The 23,354-nt window shown below is 32.7% G+C and overlaps 1 protein-coding gene across 1 annotated transcript; it reads right to left on the reverse strand.

The window, feature by feature from the left end:
• Window positions 1–962: 962 nt before the first annotated feature.
• On the reverse strand, window positions 963–23,253 carry LOC136409074 (breast carcinoma-amplified sequence 3 homolog). Its single transcript, XM_066390363.1, has 14 exons — window positions 22,955–23,253; window positions 17,949–18,073; window positions 17,712–17,887; window positions 17,383–17,604; window positions 17,072–17,329; window positions 16,317–16,505; window positions 16,029–16,251; window positions 15,608–15,973; window positions 9,589–9,863; window positions 8,540–8,651; window positions 8,380–8,491; window positions 8,139–8,322; window positions 8,030–8,084; window positions 963–3,697 (listed from the first exon to the last, which is right to left on the reverse strand). Exons 2-14 carry the CDS (start codon window positions 18,055–18,057, stop codon window positions 1,845–1,847), a joined length of 4,134 nt encoding a protein of 1,377 aa, XP_066246460.1. The 5' UTR covers window positions 18,058–18,073; window positions 22,955–23,253; the 3' UTR covers window positions 963–1,844.
• Between the last annotated feature and the right edge of the window lie 101 nt (window positions 23,254–23,354).

Below are 23,354 nucleotides of genomic sequence, written 5' to 3' on the forward strand. Positions count from 1 at the left end.
CCATTTTATAGGCGAGAAAATGTATCTATAATAAAATATCGTTATTTTAAAGATGTCTTCTGACATAAGGCAGTGAAAGAATATAAGTCATTTTGCAATATTTCATTTTTTTTGGATATGCCTGGAACCACTACGAAATATTCTAAGTTTCAAAAAAGCATTTTGTAGACACCTTTGCTACCATATAAACGATCTCGCATTTTAGCAAGTATGTGGAAAATTAGTAGTCCGTATGCTGCAATTTATGTTTTACACAACGCAATTTCTCCAGCTATTTCTACATATACAGAGCGTCCGGAAAGGTCATGTCATAAATTCTAGGAATTGCACAGAAGACTAAAATAATGCTAGTACTTCATATAAAAAAAATCCTAGCGGCTTTCGTTCCAAGGCATTCGCTCAGAAAGTAAACAAGTTAAAAAATGTATTTTTGCTATAACTTCTCTTATATAAGGAAGACATATGAAACATCCGTTTACATATGAAAATAATCACTATTATGAGTTATTTAAACCGCCCAACTTCCATTGTTACCATGATCATTTTTTGAAAGTTACAGCAAAAATACTTTTTTTAACTTCTTACTTTGAGAGCGAATAACTTGGCAACGAAGGCGACTAAGAATTTTGTTTTGTATGAAATACTAGCATTATTTTAATCGTTTTAAGAGTTTGCAACTGCCATATTATGTTATTTTGTGGTTGATCGGATATCGCATCAACTTTTTCTTTTTAATTTATGAATTCTATTTCAAATTACCTGTCAAACCTATCGTTCTTCCCAATTTGATCTATCTACAAACATAAGTTTTTTTTTGTAACATAATTGATACGACTTTTTCAACGGACCATCTGGGCGTATATTTCAATGGAAGATACAGCTGGAAAAGAACGATTGCAAAACACTTTTTCAGATTCATTCAATCATGCTTCAATATAACATTTTAAAAACTTGAAGTATAATTAAAATTAAATCATAATAATGATAACATTCAACTTTAAAATGATATATATTTTTTAATATTTTATTTGAGACTTTCTTAGATCGGACCAATTATGAGGGAGGATTGCATTAGTTAACGACCCAGACCGCTACGTATGTAACCTTTATACAGGATGGTCCATTTTATAATAGCAAGACTTCAGCGTTTTCCATATAAATATTTATACGCAAAAGCTAGAATTTTGAAATACAAGCCAAAGATGTTAAGGTTTACAAAATAAAACCAACATAGTTTTTTAAAAGTAACTCGCTGGCGCTTTACTGACCTTAATATTGAGGTGCACACATTGTTAATTTGAGATAAACCTCAACTTCGTGCAGTGTAAATAATTTTTACATTGCAGGTCACCTAGCATTATATAAAAAAGTCTGGGAAATCTCGAAAATTGTGACAGTTAAAAAAAATTTAGTGCATCAAAAAGTTTTTAAACTAAACGTCTTAAAGGGCCCTGTGTCCAGAAAAAATATCATCATGCAGATTTCCAGTTGTTTGAGATAACAAACTACGTAGACTAAAAAAATGTTAACTAATTATCTGAAAACCTGCAGAAGAAAGTAAGAGGAAATGGAAAAAATTTAAACTTTAACACCCTCCACAATATTTAAAAAATGAGGCTTTTCTTAACATAAATTTGCAAGAAACTGTCATTATTTTCAAGTAATTTATCTATCATTTGGTGTTATAAAGTGGACCTGTAACTTATTAACTGATATACTGTCTTTAGAAAATATTACCTAGTCTAATCTCACAACATGCTTGAAAATTGACAATCTGCAACTCTGGTTCATGTTCACAATGAGAAATAATACAATATTTACATACGAGCATTTTTCATCGTGATCTATTTCTTCTTTTTCTTGATCCTCCTTTTAGCGCTAGACTTACTCACCACACTGACACTAATGTTCTTGATGTCGTCATCGCCCGTAATACCAGAGATTTTGCCTTCATCCGAACTTTCCGTTGTCTCAACGGGAGAACTCCCGGATTCGACTTTCTCATCATCGGATGATCTGTCAGAGAGCTTTAGAAAGTCTGGAGATTTGTCCAGAAGATGGCAACTGGGAGACATATCGCAAGGTTCCTCCGGGGTGTCAATATCCAGGAGCTTTTCGGTTGTTACCACCGAGAAAGTTTTCTTTGAAGGCAACGTTACTGTGAAGTTTTCCACAAAAGAATCGCTGTTGTTGTTGCTCTCTGCTACCCAAGGGTCAATTTTTGAGGGTTCTGCCGGCTTTGGTGTGGCAGCTATACTGCTCCAGCTCCTTTTGGGAACGGGAAGAGTTATTTCCGCATCTGCTAGAGAGCGCTCAGGAGTAGGTTCCTTTCTATCCGGACTTTCTTCTTTGCTAATTTTAACTCCCAGCTTAGTCTTCACTTTCCTAGGTTTCTTTAATGACGCTTTCTTCTTGTCTAGCTCTTCCATAATACTCTCATCTGTAGGATTTATATGAGGAGTTTCTTTAGTAAAGTATTTCTCCATTGGTTCTATAGGCAAGCCGCAGTCCTCTGCATCTTCATATTTCTCGGGCTTCACTAAGTTTTCTAGAGAAAAGAAGTTTTCCTCCAAGGGAGGAAAATCAGAAGTGTTGGTCAGAAGCTTGCTATCCAGAGCGGGAAACGATAATTCCTCCACTGATTCCAAATGATTCAGGATTGTAGCCTTGGCGGAAGGCTCGATTTTTGCGGCTTTCACAGTTGGTAAAGTGAACGACACTTCATTGTCTAACTCTTTTCGCACTTCTTCGCTGTACTCTGGCAAAATATCAGCAGTTGGAGGTTCCGGTACAGAAGCTGTATCGATTTTGATTATTTCATCTACGGAAATCTTCTTGGTTTTAAATTTCCTTGCCGATATTTTGGGGAAAGCGTAGCTATCTGGAACATCGTGCTGAGGCTTTTCGGACTCGTTTAAAGATTTGGGACTGATTTTTTTGGATTTAATTCGCTCACATTCCTCTAAAACATTGTACAGTGGATTCACCAGGCCAAAGGATGAATCATCGAATTGTGGCTGGATTACCGCTTCTACAGGTTTCGTCGCCTTTTTATCAAACTCAGGCTGAATTACTGGATCTACCGCTTTTATTTTTTTCTCCTTATTTTTTGTCTTTGATGTGACTTTTTTAGTGGAAGTTTCCCGCTCAGAGCTATTTCTATATTCACTAGGATTTGGCTTTTTCGTATAATTTTCCTCGTTTTTTTCTGGAAATTTGCCTTTAGAAACTTTGCCGCTAACTTTCTCTTCATCACTCTGCGTTACGACACTTTTCTGGCTCTGTAACAAATCTCGAACTTCTCCTTGTTGAACAATAACTTTAGTATCATTCCTTAAATCCTGCACTCGAGGATCTTCCCAGTTAGTACCTTTGACCATACCCTCTGACTTATCCAGGACTCTTACGGTAACATTGGTGTCCCCCTTCAAACTTTGCATCATGATATTACCGTCAGCCTTGCTGCTTCTTACATACGAGACACTTTTTGGCGTTACCAACGGTCGGAATAACGTTTCGTCACAGTTCTCGTAAATGACGATATCCTCGTGAGGAGGAATTTCCTCGTCCTCGTCCGAATACACCGTCACTACCGTGCCGAGGGGGTTGACTACCTTCGCGATGGGCGAAGGTGCCGCGGTCGCACGTCGTGGCGGATTGGGGGATGATTTCATTGACACAAGCACGCACCTCCCACCTGGTGGACAGAAAAAGCCAATGGCAGGTTACTCGAGTTTTGCTACTTTTTGCGTTTATTGGTTGGGTGGGTGAGTGGTGTGAAGGGGGGTTCATGTTGAAATAAAATTCATGCAGAAAAATTAAATTAGAGAAGCCCCTTAGAAAGTATCACGTGAGTATGTATAATTTTACGTTAGATAATACAGGATGTTCCATAATTACTATTAATAATACACAACTGAACCACAGATTCTTAAAGCAAAAATATTCAGATTTAAGCGAATTTATGTTCTCAATAACCGAAATATCTGAAAGCAAAATTTTAAACCATTTTCAATTTTTTTAAATAGTTTTGGAAGATAATAGTACGACATACAACTTAGCATTAGGTTACTACTTAATTTTTATAGTGGTACATTTCTGTAGTGAATTCAGTAAAGATGATACAAAATCTATTAATACTCCCTTCTTTACAGGGTGCGAATTATCTTAAAAGATATGAAAGAGATTGGTTTAATTAGGAGAAAGTTATGCAATTTAAGACTTAAACGGATTTTCCATTCTCTTCAAGTGGGAATAATTTGCTTTATAAATGTCATTCTGAGAAATTGTTCCCCCACTAATATTATTGTGTTGCAAGTCTTAACAATCTAAATGAAGGATTACCCAATTCAGTCTTTTTAGTGTAACATAATAGTTTTAATTTAAGAATTTTCTTAGAAAATTATCGACTCAGTTTATGATGGCCATTGTAATGCATTAGAACCTACAAAAGTAAATATCTCGAAAACGACTCTGAAGAATAGAAAAACAAAACTGGATTACCATTAGGCAAAGGCACAAAAAAATATGGGGTTTAAGCATATGGAAACGATCAATGCCTTGTGCAGTTTAAATCAGTAATTAAAAAAATGTATACTCACAATCTTAAGAAGAAAGCCCTGTATACAAAGTTTTAGGCAGGAATATGTGAAACTTATTTACAGAAATATTTAAAATAAATAGATATTTATGTAAGCCATCAAGAGAATAATTGAATAGAAGATTTATATTTTGTAGGAATAATTTAAGTTTGGAATTTTTAGTGTTATAAAATTTTATTATTTAAATAATGCAACAAAAAGTTATTTTATGGTCAAATTATACAAAAATGGGCAAGTTTTTTATTCATTTATCCCATATGTTGATTTTAACGTCTTCTATATGTTAATAATAATATAATGAATATAATAGTCCATTGCCATTAATGGAATAAAAGCAAAGCAAATTTGTTTGCAAATGTTCATTTTGAAATTTTATTATTTACTTCATATTCATTGTACTTGCTTCTGTGTAAACATAAAAACTTCCAAACCTAAACAATGAAAAAGAAATGCATAACTTTATGTAACGACTGAGATTCCAACACGGGGTATACGTATAATAATGGAAAAATCATAATATTATTGCATACATTTTAGCAGCAATTATTGTGTTTAGTAGTCCTATTTATTAACTGATTTATGAAATGAAGGTAGGTACCTGTTTTTATTATGTAACTAGTTAAGAAACAAAATCTGTTCAGTTACCGGTTTGTGTGATAAAAAGTGTCACTTTATTCATAATAACGGAAGTACATATACATAGATAAATAAGGGTAAATTATAATATTTTTACATAAGCAATCAATGGTTCAGTTTTTCATACCATTAGACTGTGGCATACCCTATAATAGAAGGGGTGAAAACATTTAAATAGATATTTTGAGTCACGGTTATTTACTGAGGGGCCCCGTTCCATTTACGCTGTGTTATCAAGTGCTATTAGATACAGAAAGCTCTGATTATGCAATAAAAATCATTTATTCGCTAAGTTGATAATCGGTACCTAATCCATTTGTGGCATTCCGCAGTAATACATTTATTCAGATTCTCTACTCGTCATTTATAAATCTAGGAAGCTATAAGATATATCAAGTAGGTTAAATGGAGTCAAACTCACGCATTTGATTCCGATCCACATGTTAAAGTTTAGAAGATGGCAACTTCTAAATTCTTATTCTCTAAACTCTTCTGTCTACTTCCAGAAATATTCGGAAAACTGCAATATTTGCTTAAATCGAATAAAAAATAAACCTTGTATCATTTTTACTATAACTACAAACCCTAAAATTTATATGTCTACCGGTCTTTGGGATACTAATCTGTAAATTTCGAACGCTAATTAATTGCCATATTGGATAAACAACAAATTAAATATGAAAGAAAAAAAAAAGTTATTATTATTAATAGAATTCTTTCATTAAATAAAGCATTAACTGTTTCCGTAGTATTAGGAAAATTTTTACTCTAAAAGCAAGTTCGAAATGAGTATTAGTTTCCGCAATTTTGCCCTAACTTAACCCTTCTGATGTTAATAACCACAATGCCAATGCTTGAATTTCAAATATGATTACGCGTCTTTTTTGAAAGATTTACGAAACATCAATTTTAAAAATTTAAACAAAATTTCGAAAAAAGTGAAAAGTTTGAATCGTACCATTCTTTCATAGATCCTTCCAACAACAATTTTACTTTATATCAAATTGTTCACGAAGACCAACAGATCCTTAGACGAAAAGTATAAAATTTAAAGAGCCATTATCTCAAAAATCTGTCCAAGGTGTGAACAAAAACGTGACTCATAGAAAATATTTGAAAGGTGTAAATTCTCCAACGTCTGCATGATCAATGGATAATTAAATACTCTCGTATAACAAAATTCATAAAGCCGTGTTTAGCTTATACTTTTTTGACTTTCGAAGTTATTATTATTTGTCACTCAATAATGACATTAAATACTTACTTAAAGAGCACAACAACCTTAAGTGGAATAACTTAACAATAATTTTTATTGTAACGCGCATTCTCATGGGACTAATAAACGTATAAAATAAACGCAATTTTTTTAATTAAAGGGAATTTCATTTATAAATTTAATTAAACATAACGTTCCTGCTTAAGCTTACAACTTACTTCTCAAGTTACTAAAAGCGCCATGGAATGACACACAAAAAGATACTCTTTCATGGAATTTAGACAATAATTGAATCCGCGACAAACATAATTTTCATCGCATAATACAGAACAAAGGTGCCTGCCTTTGGCTTATTCGTCTTGGTGGGGGATTAGATACCACAACCAGAGTGTTTGGAAGCTGAAACCACTGGTTAGATATAAGCGGACTTTGGTTACATAAGTGTGAGTTAAAAACTTACTGGAGGAAAAAAATGAACGTTATTGTACCATAAAAAGGTGGTGTTAAACAAAGGAAAATATGCTGGGTTGTTGAGGTTTGTGTTATCCTTCAGTGTAAGAAAAAATTAAAAATACAGGAGTTTCCATTAAATCAAAATATGTTGAGTTCACATCTTCCTCCTTTAAGATATCGCACAGTATTTTGCGTTATAAGTTAAACATTTCCTTGATGACATAGAAATCAAATGTTTTTCTCCTGTATAACCGGTAAGTAAAAGGTTAAAAACAAGGAAAACATCGATTTCCATGGAACAGTTGGATTAAACTGAAATATAGTGTACTCTGAAACACCCTGTAAATTTGTTCCGTTCTTTATACAGTGTCTTTCAAACGCATAGGAACAGTCAAATATTGCAAAAACGACTTAACTAAAAAAATTACTGCATTTTACAGATATTAATACATTTCATACTCTGAAGGTGATTTTATTTTTCGAAATTTAACTATCTGCAGTTACCTTATGGTTTGAAGTAGAGCAAAACAGATTGTACTGCTCGTTCATAGTTTCGACAAATCAATCACATTATAAACTTTTCGAAAAAAAATAACATTAAAAAAATCAAATGAGATGGATTGATGCATCTTTCAGAACCAAGACGAGAGAGTACAATCCGTTTCGTTGAAACCGTTATAAAGCTACATATAGTTAAATTGGAAAAAATTCAAAATTGAATGTTTCCTTATCTCAAAAGCTATTAGAAATCGCCCGCAATATTCAAATATGTTCCTAATGTCATGAGTATCCCATTTGAAATTAAAAAATAAATTGGGCATCTGTTAGAAGATGCATACACTTGCAAACGTTGGTGTTGCGTCACTGAATTGGACGCTGCGTATAATCTACAGACACATTTGTAATTTTCGCTAAAGTTGCTTCTGGAATATTTCATCATTTCCATTATTCTGGAAGACACTGTATAGCATCCGATAATACATACAACCCAGCGACTAAGAGTTTACTTACTTAAAAAAACTTTAAGTAGTCTTGGAACCGCTTTTCACTCTTTAAATTAAAATAAAATAAAATGTGTTCCAAAACCATCTCTTTTAAGCAGTTAATAAATTCAATGACTTACCACCTTCTTTCAATCCAGGGGACTCCATCATGGCGTCAGCTAAGTCCTCCTTAATCTTAGAGAAACAAAGTTAACCTACTATTAAAATGATAAGACATCTAAAGAATACCTGGTGCTCCCCTACAACTCCAAATTCCTCACTGTTTTTCCTGTACATATCCAACAAACACTGTTCGCTGCTGCTGGCGGAACTCGATTCTATCAGTACTGCATTAGCTTTGGTAATTGGCATATTTACAGGCTTAGAGCGATTGAGATCCAACGGTTGTGCGTCTGCTAAAGACATCGGCGTTCTACGGACATTAATTACGACATTACCAGAATTCAAATCAATTGATTTTAAAGCTGACCCATTCGTAGTGGTATAAGTCTTAAATGTGAATTGCGGTCCCATCCACAGTCTGCGGTGAGGGCCCGCGTGAGTGGTAATTTCTACTTGAGACAGCCAATCGTCATCATTACCTAAAAATCAGTGATAAGTAATGTTACACATATTAAATTGTTACCTACCATTATCCACTTTCTTTTTCGCAGCTGGAATACCAGATAACAGGAACATCAAACCTTGGTGAGGCAACGGTAACGGGCGATCAATGGAAGCGGGTTGTCTTTGCAAACGCCACTGTAATGTAATATAAATAATCAAGCTGAGTCAATTTCCACAATACAATGAGTTAAATAAAATAATTAATTTCTATTCCTTGCTTTTCTCGTTGCACACAAATATCTATTTATGTAACCATTTAGGAAATACACAACTTTATTCAACGAGTGGAATTTTCCAGGACGAGAGATGCGAGATCCTGTAATATGACGTAAGTAGCACGATCAAGGTATTAGAAAAATAAAGAAGAAATTTCAACATATTCAAGCTGCACCTTGTATCTGTAGACTACATATTGCAGATTCTTTTTTCTAGATCAGTACGTTTCAGATTGTAGAATAAGACAGTTCGAACCAAAATGTCAATATATCTTAAACTTATCTGCACAAATGCTTACTTTTTGAGATACAGGAACTCAAATTTTCATTTTTTTTTTTGGAATTCCGCTTATCGCTTTGATCTGAGATATTTGATCAGTATTTTGACATGACAATACACCACAAAAGAAATCAAGTGATTCATTGTTTTAAAAATAGTTCTAACTTTGACAGGATGATGCTTTCCGATATGCTCAGATACAATTTAATCATCTACAGGTCTAAAAATGTTTGTTGATTTTCTTTTTTTTTTGGAAGCTGTACAACAAACGACTTCTGAGATATAGTCTTGCCCAGCTAACTTGCCTACCTAGTAGATATTGTTTAGAATATATCTAATTAGGTTTTACAAGCAAAAAACCTTTAGTTTAGAACATTTTCTGCGGACAGTCTCCACTTTATTCCCTCAAATCTTGTGTGATATTTCATTACCACCATTCCTATCTTACCTACCTACTCCACCACGATTATGAAATTTGAGCTTTATGTCGCATTTTGTATATTTTATCCACTTAACCAGCAGGGATATTAAAAAACTAATTAATGACATGTACATTTTTCTGCGTAAAAAAACTTACCTGTGCCTTTGCGACCACCGTCAATTCAACTGGGGAGTCGTCGCAGACTTTCTCCTTGGGAATGTGGGTAGCATGGTGTGGTTCTAGGTCGTACTGCACGAGAATTCCATGACAATTCATTATGAATAGGGATTCAACAGGTTTCACTGTCTTATTTAAACTTGTGTCCCGAGGGAAGGACGTGGTAGAGTCGATCCATGCTCGAGCAGGGGCGAAAGTAGCGTTGAGCCGCAAGGCTATGTTTTCTTCAGAGGATGAGGTCACTCGTTGACGACCTGTTTGATTCGTTCAAACATTTATTTCTCGAAGAAAACGAACGGACCCGTCTATTTTCATCTTTATAAGATGTCCCTGAAATGACTGTACAGCGCTTGACCAAAAATTGCTGATCCAAAAGTAAGGCGTTCTAGGTAAACTTACCTATATTCAATGTTGCTCATTTTGCGGCCACACCGCACCAAAGTTCTCAAATGAATATTGTTTTTGTTAAATAACCGCTAAAGGCTTTTATCGATTTTCACTAATTTTGGACCTAACAGTTAATAAATAAATTGGTGTGTTTTGACATAAACTGAATCTTTTTTTTAATGCCTGGAAATATTTAAAATGGTGCGTGGTTAGTAAATAAAAGTTTGTATTTTTGTTACCCGAATGTTACGAATAACTTTAATTTTTTCTCTGCCACAAACTGACTTTACTTTGAAACTTTTTTATCTATTGTAAAATTTTCGCCAAGCATACAGTTTCTCTACAAAAAAAACTATTTCCAATATCTTGCAATTCATGATGGTTATGAAACCAATGTTAAAAAAATTGTATTTTGCATTTCCTACGCAACAATAAAATAAATATTCTCTACATCTGACATACCAATAGTGTTTACTATGTTTGTTGTTAATTGGAATTGATTTTATTGTAAATTGAATACTTTTTGATTTTTTAAAATTGAATATTATTCTATCGCTAAAAAGGTGGAATGCTTCTAGTATATGAATTATGTTAGGAAATTGAACGTGTGAGTGTCAAATTTTATCATAACAAATATCCAAATCGCAGAATTCCGAATCATCAAACTTTCGCTAGTATTGAAAGCCAACTTAGGGAAACGAGTATTTTAATACAAAAAATATTAATCGAAGGAACCAGCACCAAAAAACGCCAAATATTGAAAAGAAAAAATATGGTGCCATCCTAGTCGATTGGAAGAATATCCGTGAATATACAAGGTACTATATAAACTCCTTCCTAATCGAGTTCTCAATAATTCCTAACATAAATTTAATTGGTAAGAAAGTTTTCAGGACGTTGATCGAGAAGTAGAATTATATTTATATATTTATTGCAAAATTACAAGTTCTGGACAATTTGATGAAGAGATGTCACTACAAGATCGCGACACGATGCTTATGGCTACTTTTCATAAGAGAATTAAAGTTGTAGGCTCACATGTATTATTCGGCTTTCGAAGTTATTAAGTTTTTAATAGACTCAACCAAAATGTTAAGGTTGATAGTGGCTTTATCTTTATTATATGCAAATGTATGATTATGAACATGACGTATTTAATACCGTACGAAATTCTTTATTAGTATTTTTGTCGAAGAACTTCATACTTCATTTTTGATCAAGTTTTCTTTGCAATAGAAAATGTATTTTTTCCATTCTTTCGGGGTATGTTTGCATAATGAAACTGCTGTCTTAAACCCGCAACTTTTCTCCCATTTTACTAAATCTGGAAACATCGCAAACACCTTATCTAAGACCGATCAGCTGTACCTTTACAAAAGGCAGGTCGTACCTATATCACTTCGTAAATGATTCACTTGAATATTAGCGCGACGATGAGCAAGATGTTCGTAATACGCGCTGCACTAATAATCGGGATAATCGAATTTTCTTTTGTTCTAAAGACTAGTGAGGTATACCGTTAGTATATCCATGACTTAGTGAGTGAAAGTATGTGACCTTTAACTGTTATTTTGTGAGTGAAAGTGTATGCTGCTGACGTGTTTTGGTTCACGCTTTTGGTGCTCGGGGATGTTTTGATGGTCATTCCTTGTGGTTCACAGTAAGTTTTGTCAGGTCAATGAAAACGACGTAATTAAAATATTAGTTGGACGTCGAAATTATTTGTAATTTTGGCTCTTGAAAGACACTTAGGACAATTTTTGGACGTGGCCGAGGAATTATATCGCAACTTGAGCTTCTGCGAAGATTTTTAAATCTTTTTTCAGGAATTAACACTGTTTTTTTGTGGCTTAGGTCTCAACTGTATACGTCCCTGCTTGAGGTTCAAATTAATTCGGAACACCAACTGTTTTAAGAATTTTTATTCAGGAATTAATATCGAATTCTTTTGAGGGATTATGCAATATTGAATTTTTTTTCAACGCTGCAGATTATTTTAAAAATAAGCCCGACATGATGGTTAAAGTACAGGTTAATTTTTTGTAACGAAGTTATTTGTATATTCAGGAAAGCGATCAACATTATTAACATTTGTTATAAGAATTAAACTAGGTCAATAGTTATTTAGGATTAAAACGTTTTTTATGTTTTCATTTCGACTAAGCAACAATGATGAATTGCAAAATATCGTAAATAATTTTTTTTGTAGAGAAACTGCCTGGCCAAAATTTTACAATAGATAAAAAAGTTTCAAAGTAAAGTCAGTTTGTGGCAGAGATAAAATTAAAGTTATTCGTAACATTCGGGTAACAAAAATACAAACTTTTATTTACGAACCACGAGCCAACCTTTATTACAAATCAATATCTCCACGCATTAAAAAAAAGCGTCCGTTCACATGAAAACACTCCAATTTATGTAGTAACTCCTAGTTTCAAACTATTTAAAAATCGACAAAATCGTTTGGCAGTTATTTAGAAGAAACGATATTAATTTGAGAACTTTCACGCTCTGTAGCTGCAAAACGAAGCAACAATGGATATAGATAAGTTTGCCTTGAACGCCTTATTTTTGGTTGAGGAATGTTTGGTCAAGCGTTGTACGGTCATTTCACGGACGCTCTGTATACGAAATTCCTTTAAACTAATTGCTGTTTATACAGGGTAGCTCAAAAACAAATTAGAACAACTTTCATTCTTTTCAAATAAAAACATTTATAGGTACCTATTTTTTGTTATCTTTTTATTTTCACATTTTATAAAAAAGCTTTTAACACATTTCATGTGGCGCGATTAATTGTTTTCGCAATAGTAATTTTTCAAGAAAAATCGTAGTTTTATTCAATTATACGTTGCAGTAAAAATTCAAAAATTTCGAGCAGGAATAAATAATTTTCACATTCTTTATTACTTTCAAAAAACACCAAAAGTCAGAATTAAAAATTTTCAGTTTTGAGCATTAACAGTTAATAATAAGCAATTTTTAAATGAATGCAAAGCCAGGGAAAACCAGCGTACATACTAAATATTACAGTAAGACATGCTACGCAAAATGTGTTAACAATTTATTCAAAAACATAAAAATAGAATATTAAATAAGTTTCTGTTTAGAAACATTAAGTTTGGTTGCCATAACATATTTTTGATCTCCCTATATAAATGAAAATTAGCCTGGAAAATGTGTAATTAAAAATGAAAATTCAATGATCCATGCATTTGTTCGAGAAAATAACATTTGAAAATGAAATGATTCCAACCTCCAAAGCGATACGCAGCCGATTAAATTGGGATAAACGCACAAATTTCGATGTTTTTAAAATTTAGATGATGTTTTAAAGTTTTAAAAAATCCCTTTACAAAATATTTCGAGAAATAGACAAAATTTACTGAAATATTTCTATTCTCTTTCAACTCATTTAATCAGGGATGCATTTCATTGCTTGTTTATTATAATATCAATTTTAACCACAAGTAGACTTTAAAATTAATATACAGAGTGTTAGTTAAATAACTTTCGTAAATTTAACCAGTGATTAAGAACATCATTTTGAACAAAAAAGTTCCTTATAAGAGGGGTCGTAAATACAACCATTTTTCCGGAAAATCAAAAAAACATTTTGTGAGAATTATCAACGTCGCGTCGTATTTATTTTATTTCCATACTTACCTAAGTAGCCGCATGAAGTGGGTTTGCTTTTTTACACGTTTTTTTTGGGTCTGGTAGGTTTTCCAGTACATAATTAACAAAATGCACTAAATTCATGAAATTTAAAAATTATGTGATTCCTATTTTATTATTTTGAAAAGCCATTTACCTTTAAATTATTGTTATCTTTAATTAGCATAACGTGTTACGTTACACATTTTACACCACTCACATCACACTCAAAAACACACATTTATTATAGTTTTTGCTACATTAAATGTTCGAAATGTTCACCATTTGAGTCCATGCATGCTCTACTCCGGGTGCTCCTTGTTGAACTCTTTTGAACAAGGTTTAAAATTTGTTCTTCGGCTTTAGAACCAACTTCCCGCTATCAACCTCGTCCTTTATACGTGGGAATAACGCTACTTGTATCCAGAAACCTTTGGGAAACTTGCATAAATATTTGTCAAGCTGGAAGTTTCTTTCTGGATAACGATTACCGTAAATGTGTCTAGCTTCTTCAGAATTTTGTGACGCCTCTCCATAAATCAAAAGCATATCATGATACTCGCTTACAGAATACATTGTCACGTAGGTGCTGTTAATAAGTCGGAATAAAAGCACTTAAAGCTCGCCCAAATTAACTTTGCGGATGATCTGTTGCGTGTACTAACAGAAGATGCATTCAGCGAGAACGAAATTACACTAAAATATTAAAAGTATGGAAGGACATATAGTCCATGACAAATTTGAAAATAAGGTTGGGTTTTGTCTTGTCCCTTCTCAATGGTCCCTAATGCGCTCCACATGTCCATGGCGTCAGGCGCCTTTGCCCAGTATCATATGTCACATAAAATGGAATAAAGTGCAGATGATCACAGTATAACGTAGATGGTTACATAACTCAAGTACTATTGAGGTACTAGGTCATCCTGTTTACTCCGCATTCCAATGTCTTATCGCTTCACCCGCAAAGTGGGCGAACGACCCTCATAAGGGCCATAAAAACAATCATAACAAAAACAAATTTCTCTTCGTGGGTCACATTCAGAGCGGCGTTTCTGTTTACGTTTTTTTTTACCGCTTAAGTTATTAAGTTTCCAATTGCTATTAGTAATGTTATTATTGAATAATTTTAAGTTTTTTTATTATATGTCAAACAATCAACACGTGTCAAGAACATTTTTCCATATTTAATTCAAATTTTAAAGCTTATCATAGCTTTTCAGTTGCCAACTTTGACATTTTTTTTAACTGTTAGGTTTTCGGTCCCTGTTGTAAGGAACTTTTCTGTTCAAAATGATGTTCTTAATCTTTGGTTAAATTTACGAAAGTTATTTCACTAACACTTTGTATACAACCGATTCTATCGAATATTTTAGGTATGAAATCAGCTAACTATTTCGGATGTGGTTTTGGTAACAGATAACAGACGGCATAGACACCAGTGCGGTCGTACTGGATATCTCAAGCAACATATAACTTGTTTTTAATTTTTTTAACGAAATTCTCAAAGTACATTTACAATCTTAAATTGTATAATCCACTGATTGACCAATGTAATGCGTGTTACGGTAAAGCAGAAAATAACCTCCAATTTGCAAATTTTTAAATTTAGACCATGCATATTTTTAATATTTAAACTCTAGACGTCAATCCGAATTCATTAAAATATAAGTATTAAAAAATCTACAGGTCAATTAAACATTTCAAAATTGGAATTGTTTCCAGCTAAACGGAAAACCACGTTAACTTTGCCATGATAGCAATAAGTTTCAAATTGTAAATGTACTGAAAATTTCGGTTTAAAAAATATTTAGCAAAAAGTTCACGCCAATTTAACAGACTTCGTATATCTTACTGTATGCGACATCCCAACGGTAAGCAGCGAATCTGAATATGCCTAAATATGTATTATAAGATGATATTAGCAAAGTGAAAAAATGAGCATAACTGTACTAACCTTGCCTCGGAGTGCTGCTTCCAATGTTCTGCATATAAACTGGTTGTCGCAACTGCGCCAGCGCAGTAACAACGGTGGGATGAGGGAAAGGAGCAAACCGTGGATTATGATATGGAAAGGTCGAACTGACAGGCGAATCAAACATGGACACCGGACTATTGGAACGCCCTTCCGAGGTCAACCCTGCTGACCTGTGAAACCTGGACATCCTATTCACTACGTGAGGAGTTGTGTGAGTCCGCACCCCCACATTTCCACCATAGGGAGTGATCGGAAATACATGTGTAGTGCCCCTCAATGTCGATACTGCTGCCCATCTAGAGTCAAAGGAAAAGCACATATCTTGCACTCTAGATGAAGTGTCACCTAAGATAAACAGACAATGACTCCTGATATGTTCCAAACATTTTGTCTAATATACCTCGATGTAACGTATATAAGTGATGCACGGCAGCCAAAGCAGAACCGACTGGATGAGGATTGATCCTAAATAAATTAAAATCATGACCCCTCTTGTCAGCAGTGAGCAATAATAGTCCACATGGTCCAAATTGCAACCATACTATGGCCTCAGTATGCGCCACAAAATGGGCCACTATAGATTCTGCGTGAAGAGAACCGTCAGCGTTCTGAGTTGCTGAGCTCTAAGAAATCACAAATTTAATTATAAATATAGGACAAGATAATGTTTTTATTAACATATACTTACTTCAAGATCAAGGATCGTAACAATGCCCTTCTGTGGTACATCACCTGAACCGCCTGCTTGGGGGCTGTTTGGTGACGTTCCCAATTTGCCAGTTTGATTACCAGTGAGACTTGAAGCGACAGCGTCTCCTAATTCTCGCAATCCTCTTCCCAGAGATTTTGCAGCATGCAGTACTGTTGCTGTGTAACTCTAATTCCAAAGATACAGGGTTAAGGAACTGTATGAATTACAGTTTGGGTATATTGATTTTTTTTGCGTTTGGCAATGTAAGAATTTCTACACAATAAAGAGTGTTTGGTTATTTGTTTTATTTACCTGACGATTGAAGAGACTAAGCGCTAAATTTACAGGAATATTGAATGTTGGAATATGTTCAAATGTTAGAGAAGATTAGTGATCGCAATTAAAAAAAAATTAAACCTGTGATTAACATCTAATTTCATATCTCTCCGAATTTTAATAAAATACGAAACTAAACAACAACCTTCCATTTTTTTAAAACAAAGTTAAAGTTTTATTCTCCTAATTAATAGAGTAATTAATTTCCCTCCAAAACTCCCAAGTAATTAACATATTTCTTGATAAAACGTAGCCTTACATGGAAGCACGAAGGAAGCAGAATATTTAAAAATTGTTTGTTTTCGTTAACAATACATTATACGTAGATTTTCGCATTGGCCGAGCACGAAATTTAATAAATAGAAGACTTGCCTGAGACAATATTCCCTTAAATATTAAATAAAACAAATACATACCTGCACACCCTCACCCTCATTACCCCCACTGCTCCTCCTGGAAGCGATTAACTTCTTCTCAGCAAAGGCGAGCCATCGCGGTCCTAAAGCCACGGGATTGGCCTGTACCCCCGGGCTCAAATAACATGTGGTAACGCTCAGTTTATCCTCCAATGTAAACGCATCAAATACAGCAAGTTTTTCTGAGAAAGTTGCAACCACCGATCGACGGTTGGCAACAACATCCAGAATTGGAGTTTTGAATTTTATTTGTTTGACCTATCAACCCAAGTAATTAGCGTAAAAGCTAAAAAGAATTGAATATATCGAACCTGCTCGCCACTCTTAAGGGAATAAAAATTTAAGCTAAAGGCCGAAGATGATCCGTGCATTCCCACATCTACCAGTGCCATCAAGGGTCGCTTTGAATCAAACTGGTCTCTTTTCTTTGAACCTACTTCGTAAGGAGCAGGTAAAATCCTCAATACTTTCACAGAACCATGACGCCATGAAAATAACTCTACTGCTTCGCCATTGGCTGGCACCGCCCATACCTTTCCACAAAAGACGACTATTAAATACTTGTTACTGTTAAATAAAGATAATAATATTTCTTAATACGACATATTACAGTAAACTTTACTAAATAAATAAAACTAACTTGAATTCCTGTGGTATATCCTAATACAAGAATCAAGCTAGAGGGCAAGGAAGTGTCATTATTTACAGCAAAGCCTCCCTCGTCGGAATTTAGATTCTCAAATCTGACCCACTGGATTTGATCCTTGGAATCAAAAGTATCACTGCAAGCGGTTGGTACCACTTCATTTATGAAACCTGCGATTGAATATTAATTTCAAGATTTAACATGCCCACCACCTTTTATGAAAAATAGCACCTGCAACACTATCCAGAATTGTGGTATCAGTGACTGGTTGTGGAGTGACCACATTCTGCATTGTAGCAGTCAACTCTGGCCGAGAATGATTTGGTGAGTCTGCAGACATGCTATTTCAGGCAAATCTGAAAAAGTTAATTTATTATATTATTTGTTTATTTATAACCGTTTTTAATGTACTAATTAATGTTTATATTTAATTACAAAACAGTATGTCATAAACATCTCACAATGATAGTTTTTGCACATGTAGTGAATATACTATACAAGAATACCGATAAGACACAAAAATTAAACAATATTCACAATATCGATTTGGACACAGTGGTGGAATAATCATATCGTGAAAATAGAACTTATAAAGAAATTCTGAATTGCTTCTTTTTTTAAATTAGAATTTCTAAGTATTGCCATCCTCTTTTTTTCTGTATTATTTTAGAAGGAAAAAAATCAATTGTGCTTTCACCTTTTGCCAATTCGACAATGTCACATTTATTCTCTGATATCCGATTTCCATATATTTTCTTTTATCTAAACCGAAATAATTTTTGCTCGTATCTAATACATTATTCATTGATTATTTTAATATTTTGCATTTTTCTATTGTTTCTATAATACGTAATAGCGGCTAGAGTATTTAGTATAGGTTTAGTTATTTAAAGCTAATACAGTTGGAAATTCCTGTCAAAATAAATTTTGAGTAAATTAGTGAAGCCCTCCATAGACGTCAACAAAGAAGCAATAGAAAGGCATTCAAAATCAAGAAAAATTTATTTGATTATCACTTGCTTAAACCTTGGGATTTGGCATTAGAAAGTAAACACTAGTTTCTTATAAATGAGTTATTCAAAAAGGGATTTTTATTTAATTTGCGAAAAGTATGAATGTTTAGTTGTGCAAAAATATAGCATTTTATTCGGATGTATAAGCATCACCCTTCTAGGAGAATACATAATCTTCATTCTATGATCGACTAATAGCACAGGACATTAAACATTTGATTTATTAGTATTGCTATCTTTGTAATTATACGAGAAAGAGAATTGGATAAATTGAGCTAAAATTGCGCATTTTGAAGTTGAATAATTTGTAAAGAAGATATTTTAAAAATTTCGATTACTTCCGGAATTATCTAAAAAAAAATATCGATTTATTTTTTTAATTATTTTCAAGAACTAAAAACACTTCCTTAAAGCACCTTTTTTATCATTCCCTTGGAAACAATGTTATTTATCAGACTTGACGGTGAGTTTTTCCGATATTCGCTTCAACTTTATTGTTTCAAATCCGAACCTACATTTTTGTCCATTTTAAGTAGCTTTTGCCTTAATGAAACTTATAATTCGATGAAAGATTCATTTTCTGCGAGAAATAGGTCAAATCTTAAATTTTTAACATTTACCCCAAAGTAGGTACAATTAACATGAAGTAAGGAATAAAATTACAAAATGGAAATTTACAATTAACTCTACTTTGTGGTTACTCTATTGATTACAATTGATTATTATATACAGTATCTCCACAGATAGAGGGCCCATGAGGACAAATGGATAAAAAATGTCGTTTTTCGACAAAAAGTCATTCTTGATAAAAGTCCCCGCTTCTTGAAAAAATACGATTTACAAAGATAACTTTGAACTTTTTTATACAGAGTGCCCAAAAACTACAAACACATGAAATGCTATCCAGAGTAAAGTACCTTTATTTCTAATTTTGGAGCAAAATGGTAAATAAAAACAGATTTCAAATCCTATCCAAAGTTTACATACAAAATTCCACTATTATATCCACTATAAATAGTTTATAAATAATTCAAAATAAAAGTTAGCAGATATTACTTATTCAAACACATCTCTCCCGTATTCGACGCATTTTTTAAATTTAATATTGTGACATTTGTTGTCATGCTTGTTGTGAATACATAAAATGAAGTGAAAAAGATAAAATTAGAAATTGTTTGAATTAAAAAAAATAAAACTTGGAATACTCAGTTAAAATGTTGTATGCAAACTTTGGATAGGATTTGAAATCTGTTTTTTATTTACCATTTTGCTCTAAAATGAGAAATAAAGGTAGTTTATTCTTGATAGTATTTCATGTGTTCATAGTTTTTGGGCACCCTGTATAAAAAAGTTCAAAGTTATTTTCGTAAATCGTATTTTTTCAAGCAGCAGAAACTTTTATCAAGAACGACTTTTTGTCGAAAAACTACATTTTTGGTCCATTTGTCCTTTTGGGCCCTCTATCTGTGGACATACTGTATAGATAGAGAATGAAATAGAAGAAATTAACCATAAAATACAGCAGAAATTTAAAGAAATTACGACGGGCTTCGACTCACATTTCAAAATCAAATCTCATTTTTTACTTGATTTCTTCAATTCTGCTGTTTACTACTGTTACTTTGTGGCTATGTTTAATTTCATTCTCTATTTATCTGTAATAATCAATTGTAATCAATGAAATAACGGTAAACCAGACTTGCTTGTTCATTTTCATTTTGCAGTTTTATTTACTTATTTCATATTAATTTAATTACTTCTACGTAAATGCCCAAAAATTTCAACCTTATCTTCGATGAAGACAAAAACGAAATTTCGAATGTCAGAGTTTAATTGTCATCTAATTAAGTAGTAATAATCCAAATTGAAAACAATTTCGTTCCCGACTGCACGCTTGCATTGAACCATGAACAAAATGAGGAGCACTTATCTTTTTAAATTTAGATTTAATATTTATTTTACGTGTAGGTGTGGCTTAATTTAAAATACTAAATTATTTTTACTTGAATGTTTGAAGGCTTCATTTGCGAAAACGCTTTAATTTCGCAGTTTAAAATGACCATAATTTTTTAGAAAAAATGAAAATACCAGATTCTGCATCTTTTTTTTTCTTTTCATTTATTTAAGAGGTGCATACGTGTAATTCCCCGCACTTAAAGACAGTATTTTCTATTATACACAGGATGATTCTAAAAAACCTGATAGATAAGGAAACATTTTTAATACTTTTATTAAGTGGTATGAATTAAATGTTAAGAAAGATACCCATTATTAACAAAACTTGACTGTGCAAACAAAGAACAATGCTTAATAAAAATACTAAAAATGTTTACATTTTTACAAAACATCTTAAACAAACCTGTGTAATGAAAAATTATTGCATCTCTCATTTTTTTTATATGGTATGGTTAGACCACAACATAATAACTAAAAATAAAAAAATTATATTTTTTGTGTTTTTCAAAACTTCCAATTTGCAATTATAATCATTTTATGTAGTATAGTGAATATGAATGAAGTAGATCTAGTAATATAATAATAAGCTCTTAAACGTTAAAATTTTTAATTTATATCCTGAAGAGATACCCTGACTGGCCCTAACTACATGTTTCTGATATAATGAAAATTTGAATAAAATATTATTTGATATCTTAAAAAGAATTGTTTACAAGACCGGTAAAATGTGGTAAGAATATCCAGAAGAGATACAATACTCCAGATCGTTCTCAGAAATGTACAATTGCTATTAAGCTTTGAAGTTATGATCCAACAGTGCATTTCTCAGTTAAGAATGGAATGTATTTGAAATGGAGTACATTGCCACAATTCCAAAAAATATATATACTGAACAATTTGAAAATAAATAGTGCTATTAACTTTTGTGGCATAAAATTATAACTTTAGTACCTACATTACCTATTATCCTAGTTAAATATACATGGAATACTTAAATTTAATACCAATTTAAATAAAATTGCAGTTTGTCTGGTTTTTCTGCTGTGAGTTTTATTTATGCTGTTTAGGGTATTAAATTAAAGTTTTTTTCTCATTGTAAAAACCATGCATCCCAAAATTATAAGTCTTAAAATTATTTTAAAAAATTTTATACTATTCAATTATTAAATTTCCAATACTGCTAAGATTCATTTAATATGTGGGTAGCCCTGTTCAAATAGAAAATAAAACTGTTTCTGAATCACCAGAGATAGTAAAAAATATTTCCAAAGAGTTCCAACTGTTATACTGTGTGGATCCATCTGACTTTCTCTGATGGTCCAAAATCTATTGACTTCTGTTGGATCAGACCTACTGTGTCATGTCCACAAACATAATATAACAAATATATCTTACCAGCCTTCAAATCTCCATTTTTTTCTTCCCATCTAATTTTTGTATATATTGAGGAAATATGAGAAAAAAGGCAAAGTTGATTTCTAGAGAGTAAAAGATACAATTCATAAATGAACAGTATATAAGTACTTATGTACCAAGCTATTTACCTATAGTCTTGCTATATATACAATTATCTCCTAGTTGAGTACTTATTAATTTTACTAGTTACCCATGTTATATCTGATTAAAAAAGGAAACAAAACAATAAATAAAAGATAGATCTATTGATAAAATTCAAATAAAATTACCTACAGTTAATTGTTAGACTACTTATAATTTTTATGCCTGGTTTTTTAACATCTTGGTAACTTTGCCAATAAGATAATCTCCATGGAAATAAAGAAATTTGATCAGTGTTCTGCTCAGATTTTTTTGTTTGTGTATAGAAATTATCTTGAAAACAAAGTTATCAGGAGTTTGCAAAACTAGGCCTTAACAGAGAAGCCTTGCTTACCAATGTACTTGTAAGTACCTAACTATAACAAAGAACAATATTCATTTGATTGTAAGATGTAAGTACCTATCTAATTAAAGTGACTACGAAAACATTATTTCAACAAGACAGTGAATATACTAATAGCAAAATATAACATTTTCAGTAACAGATAAACACATAATATTGAAAAAACCTTGAATCTATACTCAACTGTACTACAGCTTTCCAAGTGATTTGTTTGGCAACAAACACAAAGGGTGTGGAATCCAAACAAGCCTTCAAATTTAATGATTCTAAACCTTGAATTCGTGGGGGCGTCAGGCTTTTTTCGAGACTTCCACCCTTCCAGAACGAGTTCGACCCTTAATTAGAAGAGGCAAAATAACTAAACTTACCAGAAATTTGAAGCTTTCCTATAAGTTACTGAAATCACTACTGCGTCATTTCGTAATAATAAAGAACTAGCGTCCGACGACTGACATTTTCGAGATCTAAACAATATTAACTGCTACGATCGATAGATAGGAACTTGGGCACAGTTATTTACTGGATTTTGAATTGATTTAAGCGCAAATCTTGATAAACTTATTAATTGTCTGTTAACTATTTTTAAAATAAACATTTACGATTAACAGATTTCTTGCCAACAACTGTCATCCGCTCACAACAAGCATCAGCTGATTGGACAGAAAAACAACAACCTTCCAAAACAAAGAAGATAGATAAAGAGAAAAGCAGCAGATTGTCTTTTTTTACTGAATGCCCGCGCATGATTGGTCATAGATTTTTCTTAAG

This window comes from Euwallacea similis, chromosome 5, assembly GCF_039881205.1.
Source record: "Euwallacea similis isolate ESF13 chromosome 5, ESF131.1, whole genome shotgun sequence".
Lineage (NCBI taxonomy): Eukaryota > Metazoa > Arthropoda > Insecta > Coleoptera > Curculionidae > Euwallacea > Euwallacea similis.

Bases quoted from the DNA above. Each gene is read 5' to 3' on its own strand.
- LOC136409074 (XM_066390363.1), bottom strand. From the start codon at position 18,057: ATGTCTGCAGACTCACCAAATCATTCTCGGCCAGAGTTGACTGCTACA. The intron at 9,864-15,607 runs GTTAGTACAGTT...CGAATCAAACAG, and splicing joins AAGCAGCACTCCGAGGCAAG to GTCGTCAACGAGTGACCTCA. The intron at 8,323-8,379 runs GTCAGCTTTAAA...TAATGTCCGTAG, and splicing joins ACTTATACCACTACGAATGG to AACGCCGATGTCTTTAGCAG.